The 17215-nt window shown below is 42.8% G+C and overlaps 1 protein-coding gene across 5 annotated transcripts in view; it reads right to left on the bottom strand.

Annotated features, from left to right (window-relative positions):
* PHEX (phosphate regulating endopeptidase X-linked) overlaps positions 1 to 17215 on the bottom strand; it is a 233611-nt gene that overhangs the window by 176146 nt on the left and 40250 nt on the right. For all 5 annotated transcript variants that reach the window (XM_002719974.6, XM_089324706.1, XM_089324703.1 and 2 more), the window contains 3 exons: positions 16298 to 16524; positions 5278 to 5346; positions 2069 to 2185 (listed from right to left, as the gene is read on the bottom strand). In XM_002719974.6, the coding sequence (XP_002720020.1) occupies positions 2069 to 2185; positions 5278 to 5346; positions 16298 to 16524 (413 nt within the window). The remainder of the gene's footprint in view (positions 1 to 2068; positions 2186 to 5277; positions 5347 to 16297; positions 16525 to 17215) is intronic.

The following is a 17215-nucleotide window of genomic DNA, read 5'->3' as shown; positions in this document are numbered from 1 at the left end:
AGGAACAGCAACAATAGTGTCTTCCTCGAGGATCATATGAATCTTTCCATTCTCAGACAGTGGCTCCTATATCCACATCCGAACCACATCGTGGTTGTGACTTAAGTCCTTCCATCACCGTAGTTCCTTGCATTAAGCTTGCTCCCTTTAACTTCAAACATGACACTCCTCCTGTGCACTGATATTCACTGTCACCATCTCCATGGTTTGGTTCAAGACTTGCCTGAAATTCATCTTCCTTAGCAAGCCTTTCCAATTAAACTCTACTTGGTGCCAATCACAAGGGTCACTCCACCAGTGAGAGCCCTCCTTGTGCACACATCTCTGTATGTGGGACTGATGAAACACACACATGTCCATGGTTGTATTTACAAAGACTTACTTGTGCTGGACAGAACTGTCCTGTTTCCCCCGCCTCTCAAAGTTCCCTAGGACCATATGTTCTACTCACTTGGAAGGTATCTAGTGACCTGAAATGTGAGCAGGCCAAACACTCTCACACTGTAGATTTTTCATGGAGAAATCACAGAGGTCTGAGCAGCAGCCATCTTGCCCGTCTTTGCTAAGTGCTTTGGTGCCCTGAGCTTTCTTCTCCTCACCCTGCACAGGTGGTCTACCTGTGCTTTACAAACAGCTTCCTGGCCCCGTGTGCATCATTGCCCCAGAGAAGGTCCATGTCCCTCTTCCACCCACCCCTCCTCCTCCCTGGATTCAGGCTTGCACTCCCAGGTTGGAGCCCTTTGGCCTAAGAGCTGTTTCCAGCTCTCTGCCAACAACTCCCCTCCACACAATGGATTTGTCACTTCATTTAGGCTCTTGACAATTCCCAGTCTTGCTTCAGCCCAGCTGTTTTTAGTTCCCTTTTGGTCCCAATCCCTGGCTCAGGGCAAGGCCTTCCCTTCTGTATCAGAGCTTCAGTCCAAATTAAAGCTCTGAGCCTCCTATTTGCCTGGGAAGGGAATCCAGACAGCCTCTAGACATGGCTTAGAGACACAATCCTGGACTTCAAAACACCTACAACAGCCTTCAGTCTTCAAAGGCGACATGCAGGGATGACCTTTTTGTACGGCAAGTAGGAGTCTGGAGCGGATGCACTGACTGCACCAGCACAGCAGAGAGCCTGATTTACCTCCATCTCTCCATCTGCTCCAGACCTCAACACACAGCACCACATTGCCAGACACAAAGCCAATAAACACTTGGACTCTTCATCACCTCCACAGTTCTGCTAACATCTGTTAGAAAAGATTACCAACCCACATGCAAAGGTTTCTTGGTAACAGTATTTTTTTTGCCACAGGATTTCCCCTCTAGCTGATTTCATTGTATTTCACTGATTTCACCTCTGGACCTGAGGACACATAGGGATTTTACACTTTGTTTCGTCTAGAAAAAAAACGGTACTCTATAAGCAAAGCTAGCCATTTTGTATTTCTTACTATTATCCCACAAGTCTGTTCTTTTTCTCTACGATGAGCCTACAATAACTTTAGGTGACTTACAGCTAACATTATCAATGCCACAATGACACCCAATGAAGTGGGACGAGAAAATAATGCCAAACAAGAGTCGGTGCAAAGTAGCCCCAGAAAGGGAGCTTTAAAATGCTTTTTAGGATGCCCTAGATGCTATCAAATTTTATATCCAGAATTGGTGGCCAGCTCTCCCTGAGCCCAGACCGACTCGCAGTGGGAATGGTATAAAAGAAGAGTGGATTATAAGGCAACCGTCTATTCAAGCTAAATCAATAAAGGATGATTAGTCAGCAGTATTCTACCTGGGCCACACAGTCATTCTCTAGCAAAAAGAGTCGGAGGGTCTCCATGCTGTACTCTCTGGCAACAGCTGAGCAGCATACAGGCACCCCTATAGCCTTCACTTTGGGACCTGGAGGAATCAGGTGTTTTTATGCCATGGGGCTTCATGTTGCTTCCCAGAGAGGATGCTCGGAGTTCGACCTTTGACCCCATTACACAGAAGGCTATTATTTGGCCCCCATTTATATTTTCATTCAGGATATACTGCCTGTAAAATAAGGAAAGGAAAAAGATTTCTGATCAAGACATACCTCGGCTATCTTAATTTCCAACCTAAGCACCGACTTCATGTCATGCTCTGCTCGGGAAATGTTAGCTCCTAAGAGCACAGCAGTATCCACCATGAACTTGTACAGGGCATCTCGATACTGTAAGAGATGAAGAAACAAGTGACCATGACATTAGCTTATTAGGAAGTACGTTTCAGAGACACAGAAGAGCAGAAACAGTAGGTGAAGATAAAAGGCCTTGATTTTCACTCAGGACTCGAAGTCTGGTACAGGTGTTATGCAATGCCAGCCACCCACCTGCCACTTTAGGAGACAAGAGTGATGGCTACTTAGGTACTGTTGCCATGGCAGGCAAAATCATCCAGCCATCAAGTGTCACGAGAACAAGTTTTCTGGCAACTGACGATATTGCAGATACACAAAAAGTCTCCAAATGAGCCAGGAATAGAAAGCTAAAGGTCAGACATCCTCTTTCCAGGCAAGTGAGGCTTTAATAGAATAATGGGAAAGAACTGTTTCTAAAAGCAGGAGGGCTGCTCCATGAAGACTGATGAGAAATGTGATTTATTCTCTTCCAGCTCAATTTACCCACCTTCACTCTAAGAAATAAAAAAGGTGACTGCAGGGGTTGTAGCCCTGTGTCTTTCTGTTTTTCACAGTGCTCGCAAACTTTTCCATAGCTCAGAGAAAAAAAAGAAAGAAGGGAGAGAAGAGAGGAATGATGGCAAAAATCCTAGAAAATAACAAATATAGATTTTCTTCAAAACCTATTTGGGTGCTGTCCATCATGACGTTGATGCAGGGGTGGGGAATCATTTTTCTGCCAGGGACCATTTGGACACTTATAACATCATTCATGAGCCACACCAAATTATCAACTTCAAAATTAGCCTGCTATACATTTATTGAATTTTGAGTTCCACCTGCAATCGCCTTGGCAGGACCAGACCAAATGATTATGCAGGCCTTACATGGCCCATAGGCCATATGTTCCCTACCCCTGGAGGACAGGGAAAACTTCCTTCATGGGATTAAAAAGTCTTTTTAAAAATATCTTATTTAATCATTTGAGAAGTAGAGTTACAGACAGAGAGAAATGTCCTCCATCCACTGGTTCACTCCCCAGATTGGCTGCGATGGCCGGAGCTGCGCCAATCCGAAGCCAGGACCCAAGAACTTCCTCTGGGTACCCCATGTGGGTGCAGGGGCCCAAGGACTTGGGTTATTTTCCACTGCTTTCCCAGGCACATTAGCAGAGAGCTGGATTGGAAGAGAAGTAGCTAGGACATAAACTGGCACCCATATGGGATGTCGGCACTGAAGGCAGAGGCTTAATCTACTACGCCACAGCACTAGTCCCTAAAAAGAACCTTATTAGGGCTCACCTTTCATATCAGACATATTTGTGAGAACTCAGTATACCAGGTATTAGGGCAGGTGTTGTGGCACAGCAAATTAAGCCACCACCTACAATGCCAGCATCCCATAGGAGTGCCAGTTTGAATGTTTGCTGCTCCACCTCTAATCCAGTTTCCTGCTAACGTGCCTGGGAAGACAGTCAGTACTTGGGCCCCCATGTGGAAGACCCAGATGGAGTTCTAGGATCCTGACCTCAGTCTGGCCCAGCTCCAGCTGTTGCAGCCATTTGGGGAGTGAATCAGCAGATGATACCCACCTCTCTTTCATGTTATATGTATGCCTTCAGGACCTATACAGTTCTTGGCATATAGGAGACCCTTAATAAACATTCATTGAATCAGAAAGCAAGCTTTACAAATAAAAAGAAACAACATTTTGTCATTTCTAATTCAATTCCAAAAATAATTATTGACTCAATACACATGCAAGGTAGCTTGCTAGGCATTCTGTATATAGATTGGGAGAGGGAAGTGCCGATGAAAAATTAAATAATGCTTAAATCAGGTTCTCAGTGTGTGACACAATGAGGAAAATAAAAATTTAATTACTAGCCATAACATAAGAGAGATCAAAATAGTTCCTTAATACAGCTGCTACAGGCTTGAATATTCAAGAGTTGAAGAACAATTCCTGCCTGCAAAAAATGGAGAAATAGCTTTTGAAAAATACAGGCCCAAGAGCAGGGAGAAGCCCTCCTGTGAGGTGGATGAACTGGCTTTTGTTGGGGGAGAACAAGAGTAGATGAGGCAGGAAAGGTTGTTTGGGATCAAGTCAAGAAAAGGCCTTGGCCTCCCTGTAAATAATTCAAACTGTATCTTGAGTAGGAAATGACTGAAAAACTACTTGCTGTTATCAAGACACATGTGGACCAGCATCGGACCTAGGGCAAGAAGGATAGGAAGGAGGGACCCAGTGGCTGGAAGACATATTGTGAATGCAGAATAACTAGGACTTAACTGATTCGTTTTAGGGAGAAGAGATGATTTCAAGCCTGATTGCTTCTCCAAGAGAAAGGGAGGTGTCCCCAAGTTTGCCAAGTTTATTCTGACCACTTTCAAAAAGCAAAACTTGCCTTTCCCCTCTGATGTGTGCCCTCAGCCAGAAAGCTGCCTGGTATCTTGGCTAGTTTCAAGTCTTCTAGAACCTTCTATATAAAGAGATTAGTATCACTGCAGAGCCAAAGGACCTAGGTCTGAGGTGCCTTTGGAAGGTCAATCAAGTTTTCAAAATGAGTAGAGTTATAGATGAACCAGCTCTTTATGATCTCCAGGAAACTACTAGGTTTCCCAGGCCAACCCAAGTCTAACTGGATTGATCCCTTCTGGTTCTGATGAACCCTCCATTAGCCTGGGGTACCTGTTCAAAATATAGATTTTTAGACCCCACCTCAACTCTACTAACTCAGACTCTCCAGGGCTTGACATTTACTAGAAGCTCCCCAGCCAATTCATAAGCAGACAATTTGAGAACCACTGGTCTCCTGGGTACACTTTTTCCCCCCACTTTATTCCTGCAATGGACAGTGAACACTCTGCACTTCTGAGGAATGCCTGCAAGTTCATTTCTTGGTTACTTCATTTGGGTGTGCTGTCTACCCAATGACATCATGAGGGCATTGTGTGCAGGGACTTGCAAAACCTGGATGCCCAGACTTCCAGAAGACAGAGAGGGAACTTCTCTGCCTTGATAAAAGGCTTTGTTTCCTGGATTGGGAATCTGCTCAGTTGCAGTAAAGAAGCAGGGATCTTACAACAAGAGATGAACATGACAACAGTCCAACAAGGCACGTAGTTAAAATGGCTTAAACTTACAGACTTGGCTTCTGTGCTGTTATCAAGGTAGTCTTCCCTCACTGCTAGGGAGAGTGTCGCTTGGTCCAGCTGTTAAAATCAAAACAAAGAATTCCATTGGCACTGTAAATTCTTGTGTACAATGTTAACAAGAGTCATGAGACCATCAACATACCACCCATATTTCAAGTGTGTATTACCACTAAAAAAATAATTTATTCAGAGATACATGCAAATAGGTGCTTTGGAAATGACAAATATAAAGTATCAAAGACCCATCCCTACTTTCCTGATCCAAAGCTTCCAATCTTCTTGAGCTTCCACAAGGAGACTTCAAAAGACTCTTGGACAAAATGGAATTAAAACGTATGTTTGTTTTGGTGTAAATAAATTTCGAAGTTCATGCATACAAGTGGTCTTCAAAAATTCATGGAAAATCTGTATTATGAAACAACTATGCATGGATTTCAAAATTTTTGCAGCAAAATAAACATCTTTTAATCCCATTTTCCATTAACATTTTGAAATACCCTCATATCAACACTAAGTAACCCCAAAGTTATTTGAGTTGTAACAGATCTTGGGGGGTATCTACTTTCCCTTCTCATTGGATGGAAGAGAGAAATAAATGTCAGAAGCAGCTGTGATTTGCCCAAGGCAACACGATTTGGCAGACCTCATGGTACAATTGTCTCCCCTTACCAGACCCAGTATTCTTCTCACTGCAGTGTTTTGCAAAATGCCAATCTGGATGGAGTGGATTAATCAGACTTCACACCTCCTTACCTCTAAACTAATGTACTGCATATTTTTCTAATTTTAATGGAATCAGATGATAATTTTGTTTTAAAAAATCATGTCAAAATTTAGAACACTCTGTAAAGTTTTGGGTAGGTGGTAAAACCATAAATAATATAATCAGACAACCAAATACAATGATGATAGAAAAGTACAGTGTAAATTTTTCAATTAAAACTTTCAGCATTTTAAAGGCAATCAAAGAAGACAATCTTTTCAGAGAGTGCTAGAAAAGCAGAACATGTATATGTAAAAAAAAAAAAAACTGAACTTTGATTCATACTGAAAGAAAGATCATAGAACTAAATGTAAAACCTAAACTATAAAACTTCTAGAAGAAAACATAAGAAGGGACAGGTCTGTGACATAGTAGGTTAAGCCTCCACCTCCAACACTGGAAAGCATCCCATATGGGCACTGGTTCGAGTCCCGGCTGCTCCACTTCTGATCCAGCTCCCTGCTATGGCCTGAGAAAGCGGTAAAAGATGGCCCAAGTCCTTGGGCCCCTGCACCCATGTGGGAGACCCAGAAGAAGCTTCTGGCTTCAGATCGGTGCAGCTATGGCCATTGTGGCCATTTGAAGAATGAACCAGTGGACGGATGACCTCTCTCTTTCTGCCTGTCTGTAACTCTGCCTCAAATAAATAAATATTAAAAAAAATATATAAGAAAAACTTTTGTTACCTTGGATTAGGCAAAAATATTTTAGACACAAAATCATCCATAAAAGAAAATATTAATTAGATTTCATTATGATTAAAATTTTTGCACTGTGAAAGATATTGTTGAGTGAAAATACAAGCCATGCAATGGGGAAATATTTTTGAAAATCGCATATATGATACAGGATTGGCATCAACAACATATGGAGTCCTTAAAACTTAAGAATAAGAAAACACTTAATACAAAAGTGAGCAAAAGATCCAAATGGTCACCAAAGAAGATATGCAGATAGAAAATAAACACACATGAGCATACTTCAAAAAGTTCGTTAAAAATTGAACTAATAGACTTGGGCCAGGTGTTTGGCATGGTGTCAAGATGCTAATTGGAATGCCTAAATCCTGTATCAGAGTGCCAGGGTTCATGTCCCAGCTCTGATTCCCATGCCAACTTCCTGCTAGTGCACACCCTAGGAGGCAGCAGGTGATGGTTCAACTACTTGGGTCCCTGCCTACATGAGAAGCCAAGGTTGAGTTCCAGGATCCTGGCTTCAGCCTGACTCAGTCCTGGGTATGGCTGCACACAATGAGTAGTAAACCAGCAGCTGAAAAAGCCGTGTGTGTGTGTGTGTGTGTGTCCTTCTCTGACTTTAAATATAGATTTGTTTTGGTACAAAAAAAATTGGAGGGGTAGGCAGTTAAGCAGTTTCTTGGGAAGCCCGTATCCCATATCAGAGTGCTGGTTCTAGTCCCAGCTACTCAGTGCTTCTGACCCAGCTTCATGCTAATGCATGACGACCAAAGTATGAAGTTCCTGGCTCCTGGCTTCAGCCTGGCTGTTTTGGACATTTGGGGAGTGAATCAGCAGACAGAACATTTGTCTCTGTTGCTCCCTCCCTCTCCCACCCTTCCTCCCTCCCTCCCTCCCTCTCTCTCTCTTTCTCTCTGCCACTCTGCCTTTCAATTAAATTAATAAATCTTGGGCCAGCACCGTGGCGCAGTTGGTTAATCCTCTGCTTGCGGCACCAGCATCCCATATGGGCGCCGGTTCTAGTCCCAGCTGCTCCACTTCCAATCCAGCTCTCTGCTGTGGCCTGGGAAAGCAGTAGAAGATGGCCCAAGTCCTTGGGCCCCTGCATCCATGTGGGAGACCAGGAAGAAGCTCCTGGCTCCTGGCTTCAGATCGGCACAGCTCTGGCCGTTGCGGCCATTTGGGGAGTGAACCAACGAAAGGAAGACCTTTCTCTCTGTCTCTCCCTCTCACTGTCTGTAACTCTACCTCTCAAATAAATAAATAAAATCTTTAAAAAATTTAATAAATCTTTACAAACATTTGTAGTCCATGCACAGGCAGGATCTTCAAACAGTTAATGGCAATACATACTATCCAAAAAGTTATGCATGGATTTCAATACTTTGCTCCAAAATAAACATCTTTTAAGTCCATTTTCCATGAACTTTATGAAGTATCTTCATAAGTACAATATCACTAATCATTAGGAAAATATAAATGAAGCCCACAATCAAACACATCTGTTAAGATGGGGAAAAATATCTTACAAGTGTTGGCAAGGATGTGGAAAAAAGTGGACCACTAATTCCTATCACTGCCGGGGAAGGGGGAGTTACAAAACAGAACAGCCACTTTGGCAAGAAATAAGCTAGTTTCTTATACACTTAAATATATATTTACATATGACCCACAAATCCTACTACTAGATATTTACTCAAAAGAAATGAAAACTTGGGGCCAGCATTGTGGTGCAGTGGGTTAAGCCACCAACTGCAACACCAGCATCCCATATGAGTTTCCCAGTGGCTTTTCGTCGAGTCCCAACTGCTCCACTGCCCACTCAGCTCTCTGCTGATGTACCAGGGAAGACAGCAGAAGATGGCCCAAGGTCTTCAGCCCCTGCCACCTACATGGGAGACCAGGATGAGGTCCCAGGCTCCCAGCTTTGGCTTGGCCCAGCCCTGGCCATTGCGGCCATCTGAGGAGTGAATCAGTGGATGGAAGATCTCTCTCTCTCTCTCCCTCTCCCTCTCCCTCTCTCCATCCCTTCCTCCCTCCCTCTCTCTCTAATTCTTCCTTTCAAATAAATAAATAAAAGTTTTTAAAAGAAATGAAAATTTATGCCAAAACAAAAACCTATATATAACTTATTCAAAATCACCAAAAAGTGGAAGCAACCCAAATGTCCCTCAATCCATGGGAATAGCTGTGGTATACAATGGCATACTACTCAACAATAAAAAGAGATGAACTAATGACCCATGTAACAACACGGAAGAATTGAACTCACACTCGGAAAAAGACAAACTATAGGGACACAGAACAGAGTGATGGTCGCCAAGGTCTGAGGATGGCAGGAGGTTGGCCACAAAGACACAAAAGGGGATAATTGGGGGGGGGGGGGGGCAGAGGCGGTCATAGAACTATTCTATTTCTTGATCGTGGTAGTTGCTATATGACTATGCATCTGTCAAAAGTCATCAACACATACAGTATGAAAAGTGGATTTAACTGTATTTAAATTTTAAAACTTAAAAAAAAAAAACTTCTAGCACCTTCTCTAAATCTATGGCTTGTTCTTCCTGAAAATCAGCCACCAACTAAAGACTGAAAGAAATGGATTCCAACAGCAGATTTTCCAATTTAAATCTGATTCTCACATTTAAAAGTTAAAAATTAGCAAGACATAAAATCTAAAAACACAAAATGAGTAGCATTTTAATAAAACCTGAATCCTACATAACTGTATTGTTTATAAGACTTTAAACTTTTTATTCTTTTTTCAACTAAATATAAAATGTAATACATATTCTTTTTTCAATGTATACAATCTGTGTAATTCTCAGTGAAAATCATGTTCATATGCAACAAATTCTACCAACACCAAATTAAGAGTTAGTGGTATTATGAAAAGGTCAAGGGAAAACATTGTTCTTGGGGGGAGGAGGGAGATGCTTTCCAAACATCCATGTCGTCTACGTGTGCTGTTAAATCCTCAAATTATTTTGTTCAGCCTTCTTCTCTAATTGGTCTGAAACAACCAAGCCACAAGCCAGCCTGGCTTCATCCTGCTGCAATTCCCAATACGCCACTGTTTCTTCCAAAAATTAAGTAAGCCGGGACCATGAAACACAATATTATGATGAAGATGCTTTGGCTTTCAATTAACTTTGGACCACTTGTAGAATCTTTTTAGATCCAGTCTCATAGGAAAGGAAACTGTATAAATACATCAAGAAAGCCAAAGCTTCCCTCGCATGAAATGAAGTTGAATCCATTTATTGTAAAAATGTAGATAACTCAAGTGAGGTTACCAGACTTTTTATAAACCTTCAGATTGTTATGGTTTCTAGGGAACATTTTAAATACACCAATGGATTGAATAAGGTTAGTCAACTAAATCTCATTGGAAACATACAAACTCTTGGGACAAAAAAAAAGTTTCTCAAGAAGCCAGCATCAGGACATTCTGTTATTCAGGTATTTCTCCTATTTGCATTTACAGGAGAAAATCAATTATGTTTTCAGAAGGCAGGCATTTGCCTAGCACTTAAGATGCCGGTAGACACCCTCAGGCCTTATCAGAGCACCTGGGTTCAATTCTTGACTCCAGCCCCTGACTCCAGCTTCCTGCCAATGCAGACCATGGGAGGCAGTGATAACGGTTCAAGTGGTTGGGCCATCCACATGTGAGACCTGGATTGAGCTCCTGGCTCCTAGCTTCATCCTTGGCCTAGGCTCCGCCCAACCCTGGTAATTGCTGACATTTAAGGAGTAAACCAGGGGCCGGCACCGTGGCTCAGTAGGTTAATCCTCCGCCTTGCGGCGCCAGCACACCGGGTTCTAGTCCCAGTTGGGGCACCGGCTTCTGTCCCGGTTGACCCTCTTCCAGGCCAGCTCTCTGCTGTGGCCAGGGAGTGCAGTGGAGGATGGCCCAAGTGCTTGGGCCCTGCACCCCATGGGAGACCAGGAAAAGCACCTGGCTCCTGCCATCGGATCAGTGCAGTGTGCCAGCCATGGCGGCTGTTGGAGGGTGAACCAACCACAAAGGAAGACCTTTCTCTCTGTCTCTCTCTCTCACTGTCCACTCTGCCTGTCAAAAATTTTTTTAAAAAAAAGGAGTAAACCAGAAGATGGGAGTGCTCTCGTGCTGTCTCGTTCCCTCTCAAAATATTTTTTCATAAAACATGTTTTAAGGAAATCCAATAAATTAAACTTAAAATGGGAATTTTTTTCCTCCAGTTACAATTGATATTCCAATTAAAATAAACCTTGGGTTAAGAGACAAAGTAGTAATACAAAAAGAAAGATCTGAGAATTATGATGTAGGAAAAAGAAAGGCAAAGAAATCAGAAAAACATTTCCATGAGTCTCCTTACCAGCCTTATGGATTTTGCTTTACATTGAGTAAAGATGACTGTAAGCTGTTTTTACTGACTAGTGACACATACTGGCACAACCCTGACTTTCCAGGTGTTGTTTCAGGCTCACATATACTGTGTTGAAGTGCTTCGTTGTCCCTTAAATTCTCATTCTTGCCATACACTGACATAAAGTTAAAGACCTGCAGTGATATACTGTTTTCAGGCATTAACTTTTGTTACCTAGTTTATTGTTGTATTTCTTTTCTCTGATCTAAGCTGGTAGCAAATCCTGAGCCACTGTGACCACAGGCGAACTTTGCAGAGGATGATTGTTTGCACTGCCACAACCCTTGTTGGCCAAACTGCACATCCTGGGCATGAGGATACATATCTGTCCCTTGGAAGAAATGCCTCTTTCTTCACCCAAAGGCACTGTCATCTGTTCACCCAACAGCACGCCCACAGGCTGGGCCTGCCAGAAACAGAGCTTTTGCGTATCTTTTTGGGTTTGGGGATTCAAAAAGCTACTACTGAGGAAAATAGAATTTGATAGACCTAAGTATGAAAACACTTCAAAAAGTTCAGGGAAAGTGGAATTAAAAGTTTATTTTGGTGAATTTTTTTATTTCATGCATAATTTCTTTCGTAAGATGTATTTTCCATGAACTTCACATACTGAAGGAAGACAGTTTGGGAAAGAGGGATTTCTCCCACAGCACGAAGAAGCTACCCCAGGCAGCCAAAGAAGTCAATGGTTCTTAGGAGCAGAAGGCCCAGTTGCTGCTCTAGAACACACAAGGATCTGCGAGAGAGGGGAAGCCCAAGATCCCAGCATCAGAGAAGCACACTCAAAGGAGCCACATGGATTTCATGGTGGGTTCTTCTCAGAAAGCAGATAACCTGATGAGAGAGTCCCCCAGGATCCTAAGAGAAGATGGAAAATGGAGCAGTGAGGAGGGACAGTGGGTTATCTCGGTGTGAAAGGTGAGAATGACTGAAGGAAATGCCTATTTCTTGCCTGACTACATTTGAGTTCTCAGAGGTATGCTGGGTGTACAAACTGAAAACAAACATTTTCTCAACGGTCCTGACTGTCGCTCCCCCTCTTCGTGGAGGAACGACACAGGACCCTGCGCTGTTCTTTTGTCTGCTCAGCCCTCCCCGGGTTTGCTGCTGGTTCTTCCCGGGTTGGCTGCTGATCCTTCCACCTCTGTGGAAGGGCGGTTCCCCCTGCCACTTTCCCCACTTCCGCGGGGGAGCGGCACACCACCGGCCGGCTCTCTTGGGGGCTACTCAGGTGTTCCTTCAGATAGATGTTCCTGGTGCATGTTGTCTCTCTCCTCCTTTATAGTCCTCTTCCACCAATCCCAACTCTGCTACCCACACGCCGAGTACGCTGCTCTCCTCCAATCAGGAGCAGGATCAGTTCCTGCAGGTTATTGGTCGAACTGGAGGCAGCTGTGTAAAAGTTGTTTACTCCTCTCCCAGCGCCATATTGTGGGAGAGCAGATGCATAGAATAAGTCTTAGTTCCAGTAACTTAGTCTAGTCCGAGTTGCTCCCCACACTGACTAGTCACCTGGTCATGCTTTAAAAGAGAATCTTAGGGCCGGCGCTGTGGAGCAGCGGGTTAACGCCCTGGCCAGAGGCACTGGCACCCCATGTAGGATGCTGCTACACTACCCATCCAGCTCTCTGCTGTGGCCTGGGATAGCAGTGGAAGATGACCCAAGTGCTTGGGTCCCTGCACCCGTATGGGAGACCCGGAAGAAGCTCCTGGCTCCTGGCTTCGGATCGACACAGCTCTGGCCTTTGCGGCCAATTTGGGAGTGGACCAGCGGATGGAGGACCTCTCTCTCTCTGTCTCTGCCTCTCCTCTCTCTGTGTAATTCTGACTTTCAAATAAATAAATAAATCTTTAAAAAAATAAAATAAAATAAAATAAGAGAATCTATTGTTGTATGCTACTGTGGACCAGTATCTACCATGGAAACTGTCACTAAATATCACAGTGACAGTGAAAAGCAAATTCTAATCCCCCCTTCTTTACACATGCACAAAGTGACACTCAGAGAGGTGGGGCCCTTTGCACAATGATATTCATGGGTGATTCACAAAGCTAAACTGTAAATTCCAGTCTCTCTAACACCAGAACCTACTTGTTCCCCATTATACCAGTGTTTTCCAAAAAACACAAATTGTACAACTTTGGCAACCACCAGTAAACTAACTTCATTTTTAAGATTTGAAAGCAGAGTGACAAAGAGAGACAGAGGGACACAGATAGACAGGAACACAGATAGAGATAAAGAGATCTTCCATCTGCTGGTTCACTCCCCAAATGGCTGCTACAGCTGGGGCTGGGGACAGGCCAAAGTCAGGATACTGGAACTCCTTCCTGGTCTCCCTCATGGTTGGCAAGGACCCAGGTACTTGGGCCATCTTCCACTGCTTTGCCAAGCAGAGAGCTGGATCCAAGGCAGATTAGACAGGACTCAAACTTGCACTCTGATATGGGATGTTGGCATTGCAGGCAGAGGCTTAATCCACTGAACCACTATGTCAGACCCCAATATGCTAACTTCTGTTATCAGATTCACTGAGTTTCATGTAGATCTCAAAATGAAGCTTCTCCCAGCATCTCTAGATACATTCTTGAACTTCTTGTAACTATGTCATGATTAGGAAGACTGTAGCTTTATTTTGTTTGGGAAAAAGCGGTTAATTCAGATATGTGAATAATCACTCATGCAAAATGGTACAAGTAAGGGAAGAACTGCAGCAAACTTGTGCTGCACTCAAATGCCAGGCAGGGCTCAAACATTTCAATTTGGAACAAGCTGCCATCTTGGCAAAGAAGAGCAACAGTAAGTACACAAATGCAACCATATATTTGGAAAGCATTCTATTCTTGATAGTTTGGTGTTTCTATGATCAGTTTAAAAGAATATTAAGTGTGCAAGGCAAGCTGCTAAAAGTTTATTATCAGTGGTAGATGTTTGGCCTAGATATTAAGACACTGTTTAATATAACGCATGCCACATCAGAGTACCTGGGTTCGAAGTCCTGGCTCCTCTCGATTCCAGCTTCGTGCTAATTCACACCCTGGGAGGCAGCAGTGATGAATTAAGTCATTGGGTTACTGCTGCCCACATGGGACACCAGATTTCAGCTGCCAGCTCCCAGCTTCCAGCTACAACCAGGGTCTGTTGTGAGCATTTGTGGAGGGCACCAGTGGATAGGAAATGTTATGTCTCTCTCTCGCTCACTCACTTTCACTCTCTCTGATAAATAGACATATCAACAAAATACAGATCTGCTTCTTATTTGGAGCCCAACTCAAAGACCATTTTGTCTTTGTAAGAATATGCCTAGGGAATCAGGACAACTGAAAATTAACTGGATATTAGATGTTAATTAGGAATTATTGTTTTTTTCATTGTAAGTAAAATCTTTTCTATTAGATAAGCACTGAAATGTTTACCAGTACAATGATACTAGGTCTTGCATTTGCTATAAAATGCCCCAGCCTCTTCCCAAAAAAGGATGGGTTTAGATAAACCAAGAACAGCACAAAGTTAAAGGTTTGAATGCATACATTGAAGTTTGTCATTATATTCTTTTTACTTTTTTGTGTATTGTTTTCCATTTTAAGAAATGGAAATGTTTAAAGAAATAAATTCCATTATTTGACTATATCCAGAAACTGGTTAAAATAAAAAGCTTAGAATTTTCAATTATTTGTATGTGAATCAAGATCTTCCATCACTCAACAGAGTTGGAACTTAAGTTTGAAACCAAGTCCCCAGCTTACTGCAAAAGAGCACTTAAGGTTTTTCAAAGAATAGAATAACAACTTTGGAATTAAGAATGACAGTCTTAACACACAGTTCTTCAAATATAAGGAATCTATCCACATGGGAGAGAGAGCAATTGGATCATCACTATCTTCGTGCCTTACGTGGCATGTCTTATCCTGATAAGCATTAGAAGATGGCTCAGCACCATGTTACAGATTAATCACCCAACACCATTACCTTTGGAACTGATAATTTCTTCTTGAGTAGATGGAAATTCTTTCAATGACCAAAGATTTTCAGTGATACTTCCATGGTTTAAACCAGAAGTCAGAAAACTAGCGTCTTTAACAGACTCCCACACAGCTCCACCCACTCATTGTACACAGCTGCTTTCCCAGGTACAACAGCAGAGTCATTGCAACAGAGACCAGATGGTCCACAAGGCCTAAAATATCTATTATCTGGCCCTTTGCAGGAAAGAAAATGCCAACCACTTCTCTCAATCAAAATACAAACTTCAAGGTTTGGATTTTGGAAGGTTGATATATCAGGACAGGTTAATACACTCTAATGGCTTTATACTTCTATAATTTAAATATCAATATGTCATTAACGTTTTCTAGCCTGACTTAAAAAAAAACAGAATTGGGGAAATCAGTGGTTTGCTAATATTTTCATAATTAGTCAAAGTAGGGAAAAAACCCAACAGGAACAAAGTGCAAAGCAATTTGAGAAATGTTACTTGAATTCTTACAAAGTTCTTTCACTGATGACATCTTTCACTGTTGGTAGTTTCTGGACAGCTTTCTGATTTTGCCCACGTGATCAACCTCAGAGTCTGTCCATGTGGCTCACCCCTTTATGGAAGAGCTTCTTATTTTCCCAACAGTAAATGCAAGCAGAGACTTACAGCAAGCTTTTTCTTCATCTTTTGAAAAGAAGAAGAGATTTGGACTGAAATGGCCAATGAAAACTGAGGCACGTATGCAAGAAGGAATTGGTGAAAGGGGAAGAAGTAATCTTGGCACACATTCCTGCCGTCAGAGGAATGAGGAGGCAAGGCGAAGAGCAGAGTTCGGAAAATCTTTGCTAATGACAGTAGACCTACAGCCTCCTCTACAGGAATTTAGAGACCCTCCTGCCCCAAGTGCGCCAAACAGGTATCTGAAGGCCAGATCACAGAACACTTGAAACCCACTCAGCGACTTCCGCAAAGGCGGGCACAATTTATCTGCCAATGATCTACATTGTGCATTTCTGAGAGGAGGGGAGAATATTCCAGATCCTACTGTTCAACAGAATTTTACCATTTCATTAAGGCCACGTGCATTTCTTTATGCAGGAACACACCCCAAAAAGGCTAATCTTGAACTGAATGAAGAGGAGGAATAAATCCTGACAATACCTTTAAGATGTGTTCATTGGATGCCTTGTCATCAGGTGACACATACAAACGGATGAACACGGAATTACTGTATTGACCACGAAATGTTGCAAGTGCCTGCAGAAGGCTGAACTTTCTCTCTGACCAAACCCCTTCAGGACCAATGTTAGCTTCGAGCACAGGCCAGCGGAATGGTGAATGCCGCAGGATGTGCAGCAATGGCTTGGCATCTGCTTTTTCAATTGCTTCTGAAAGGGAGCAGATATGAAGGGAGAGTTAGAATCGCAAGCTGGATATGCAAACTGCAACCTAAGTGCATCTTCAAGAGAAAATTCCCACGAGAGTTCAACTTAAAATTTCACCTGTTAAGGAAAGGGTAAGAGAGGAGGGGGTCAACTGACCTTGACTCACAGAGAAAAAACTACCTGTTACCTACACTTCAATGCCACTGTCTAAACCTGGGTTCTTGCCAGGAGAGTGACCAGAGAGCTAACTGATTAGATATCCCTGCACTAGAAGACGTGCTCATGACTCTGACCCCAACCAATAAGCAAAGTTTGTCAGGCTAGCAATATTTGGTGGGACCAAGGGACAAGCCAAACTAAAGAAAATTGCTCAGTAAAGGCAAACACTCCCCACTAAAAGTGAAAGAATATTTCAGATTTCTGGCTTTTAATGCCTTCTTCTATCTCACCAAGTAATACCCACACTCCTAGACCAGTTAATACACTTCCCACGGGTGTTGGCTTCTTCCTGTGACGGCCTTTAGAACGAGAAGCAGGTAAAATGGTAAATATTTCACCAGCTCCAATCAGACCCAAGATGTTGAAACAAGTCAGAGGTACCCGACAAAGATAACTGCCAGGCTGACAAAGGAGCCTGGTGCACCTGGGAATCTGGACTTCTCTAGGTCGCAGTAGATGCTATGGAATACATCAA

The sequence above is a fragment of the Oryctolagus cuniculus genome, chromosome X (genome assembly GCF_051225735.1).
Source record: "Oryctolagus cuniculus isolate XC-2025 breed Fujian yellow rabbit chromosome X, ASM5122573v1, whole genome shotgun sequence".
NCBI classification, from domain to species: Eukaryota; Metazoa; Chordata; class Mammalia; order Lagomorpha; family Leporidae; genus Oryctolagus; species Oryctolagus cuniculus.
The sequence above is the reverse complement of the archived record's forward strand: the minus strand, read 5'-3'. Positions and strand labels throughout refer to the sequence as shown.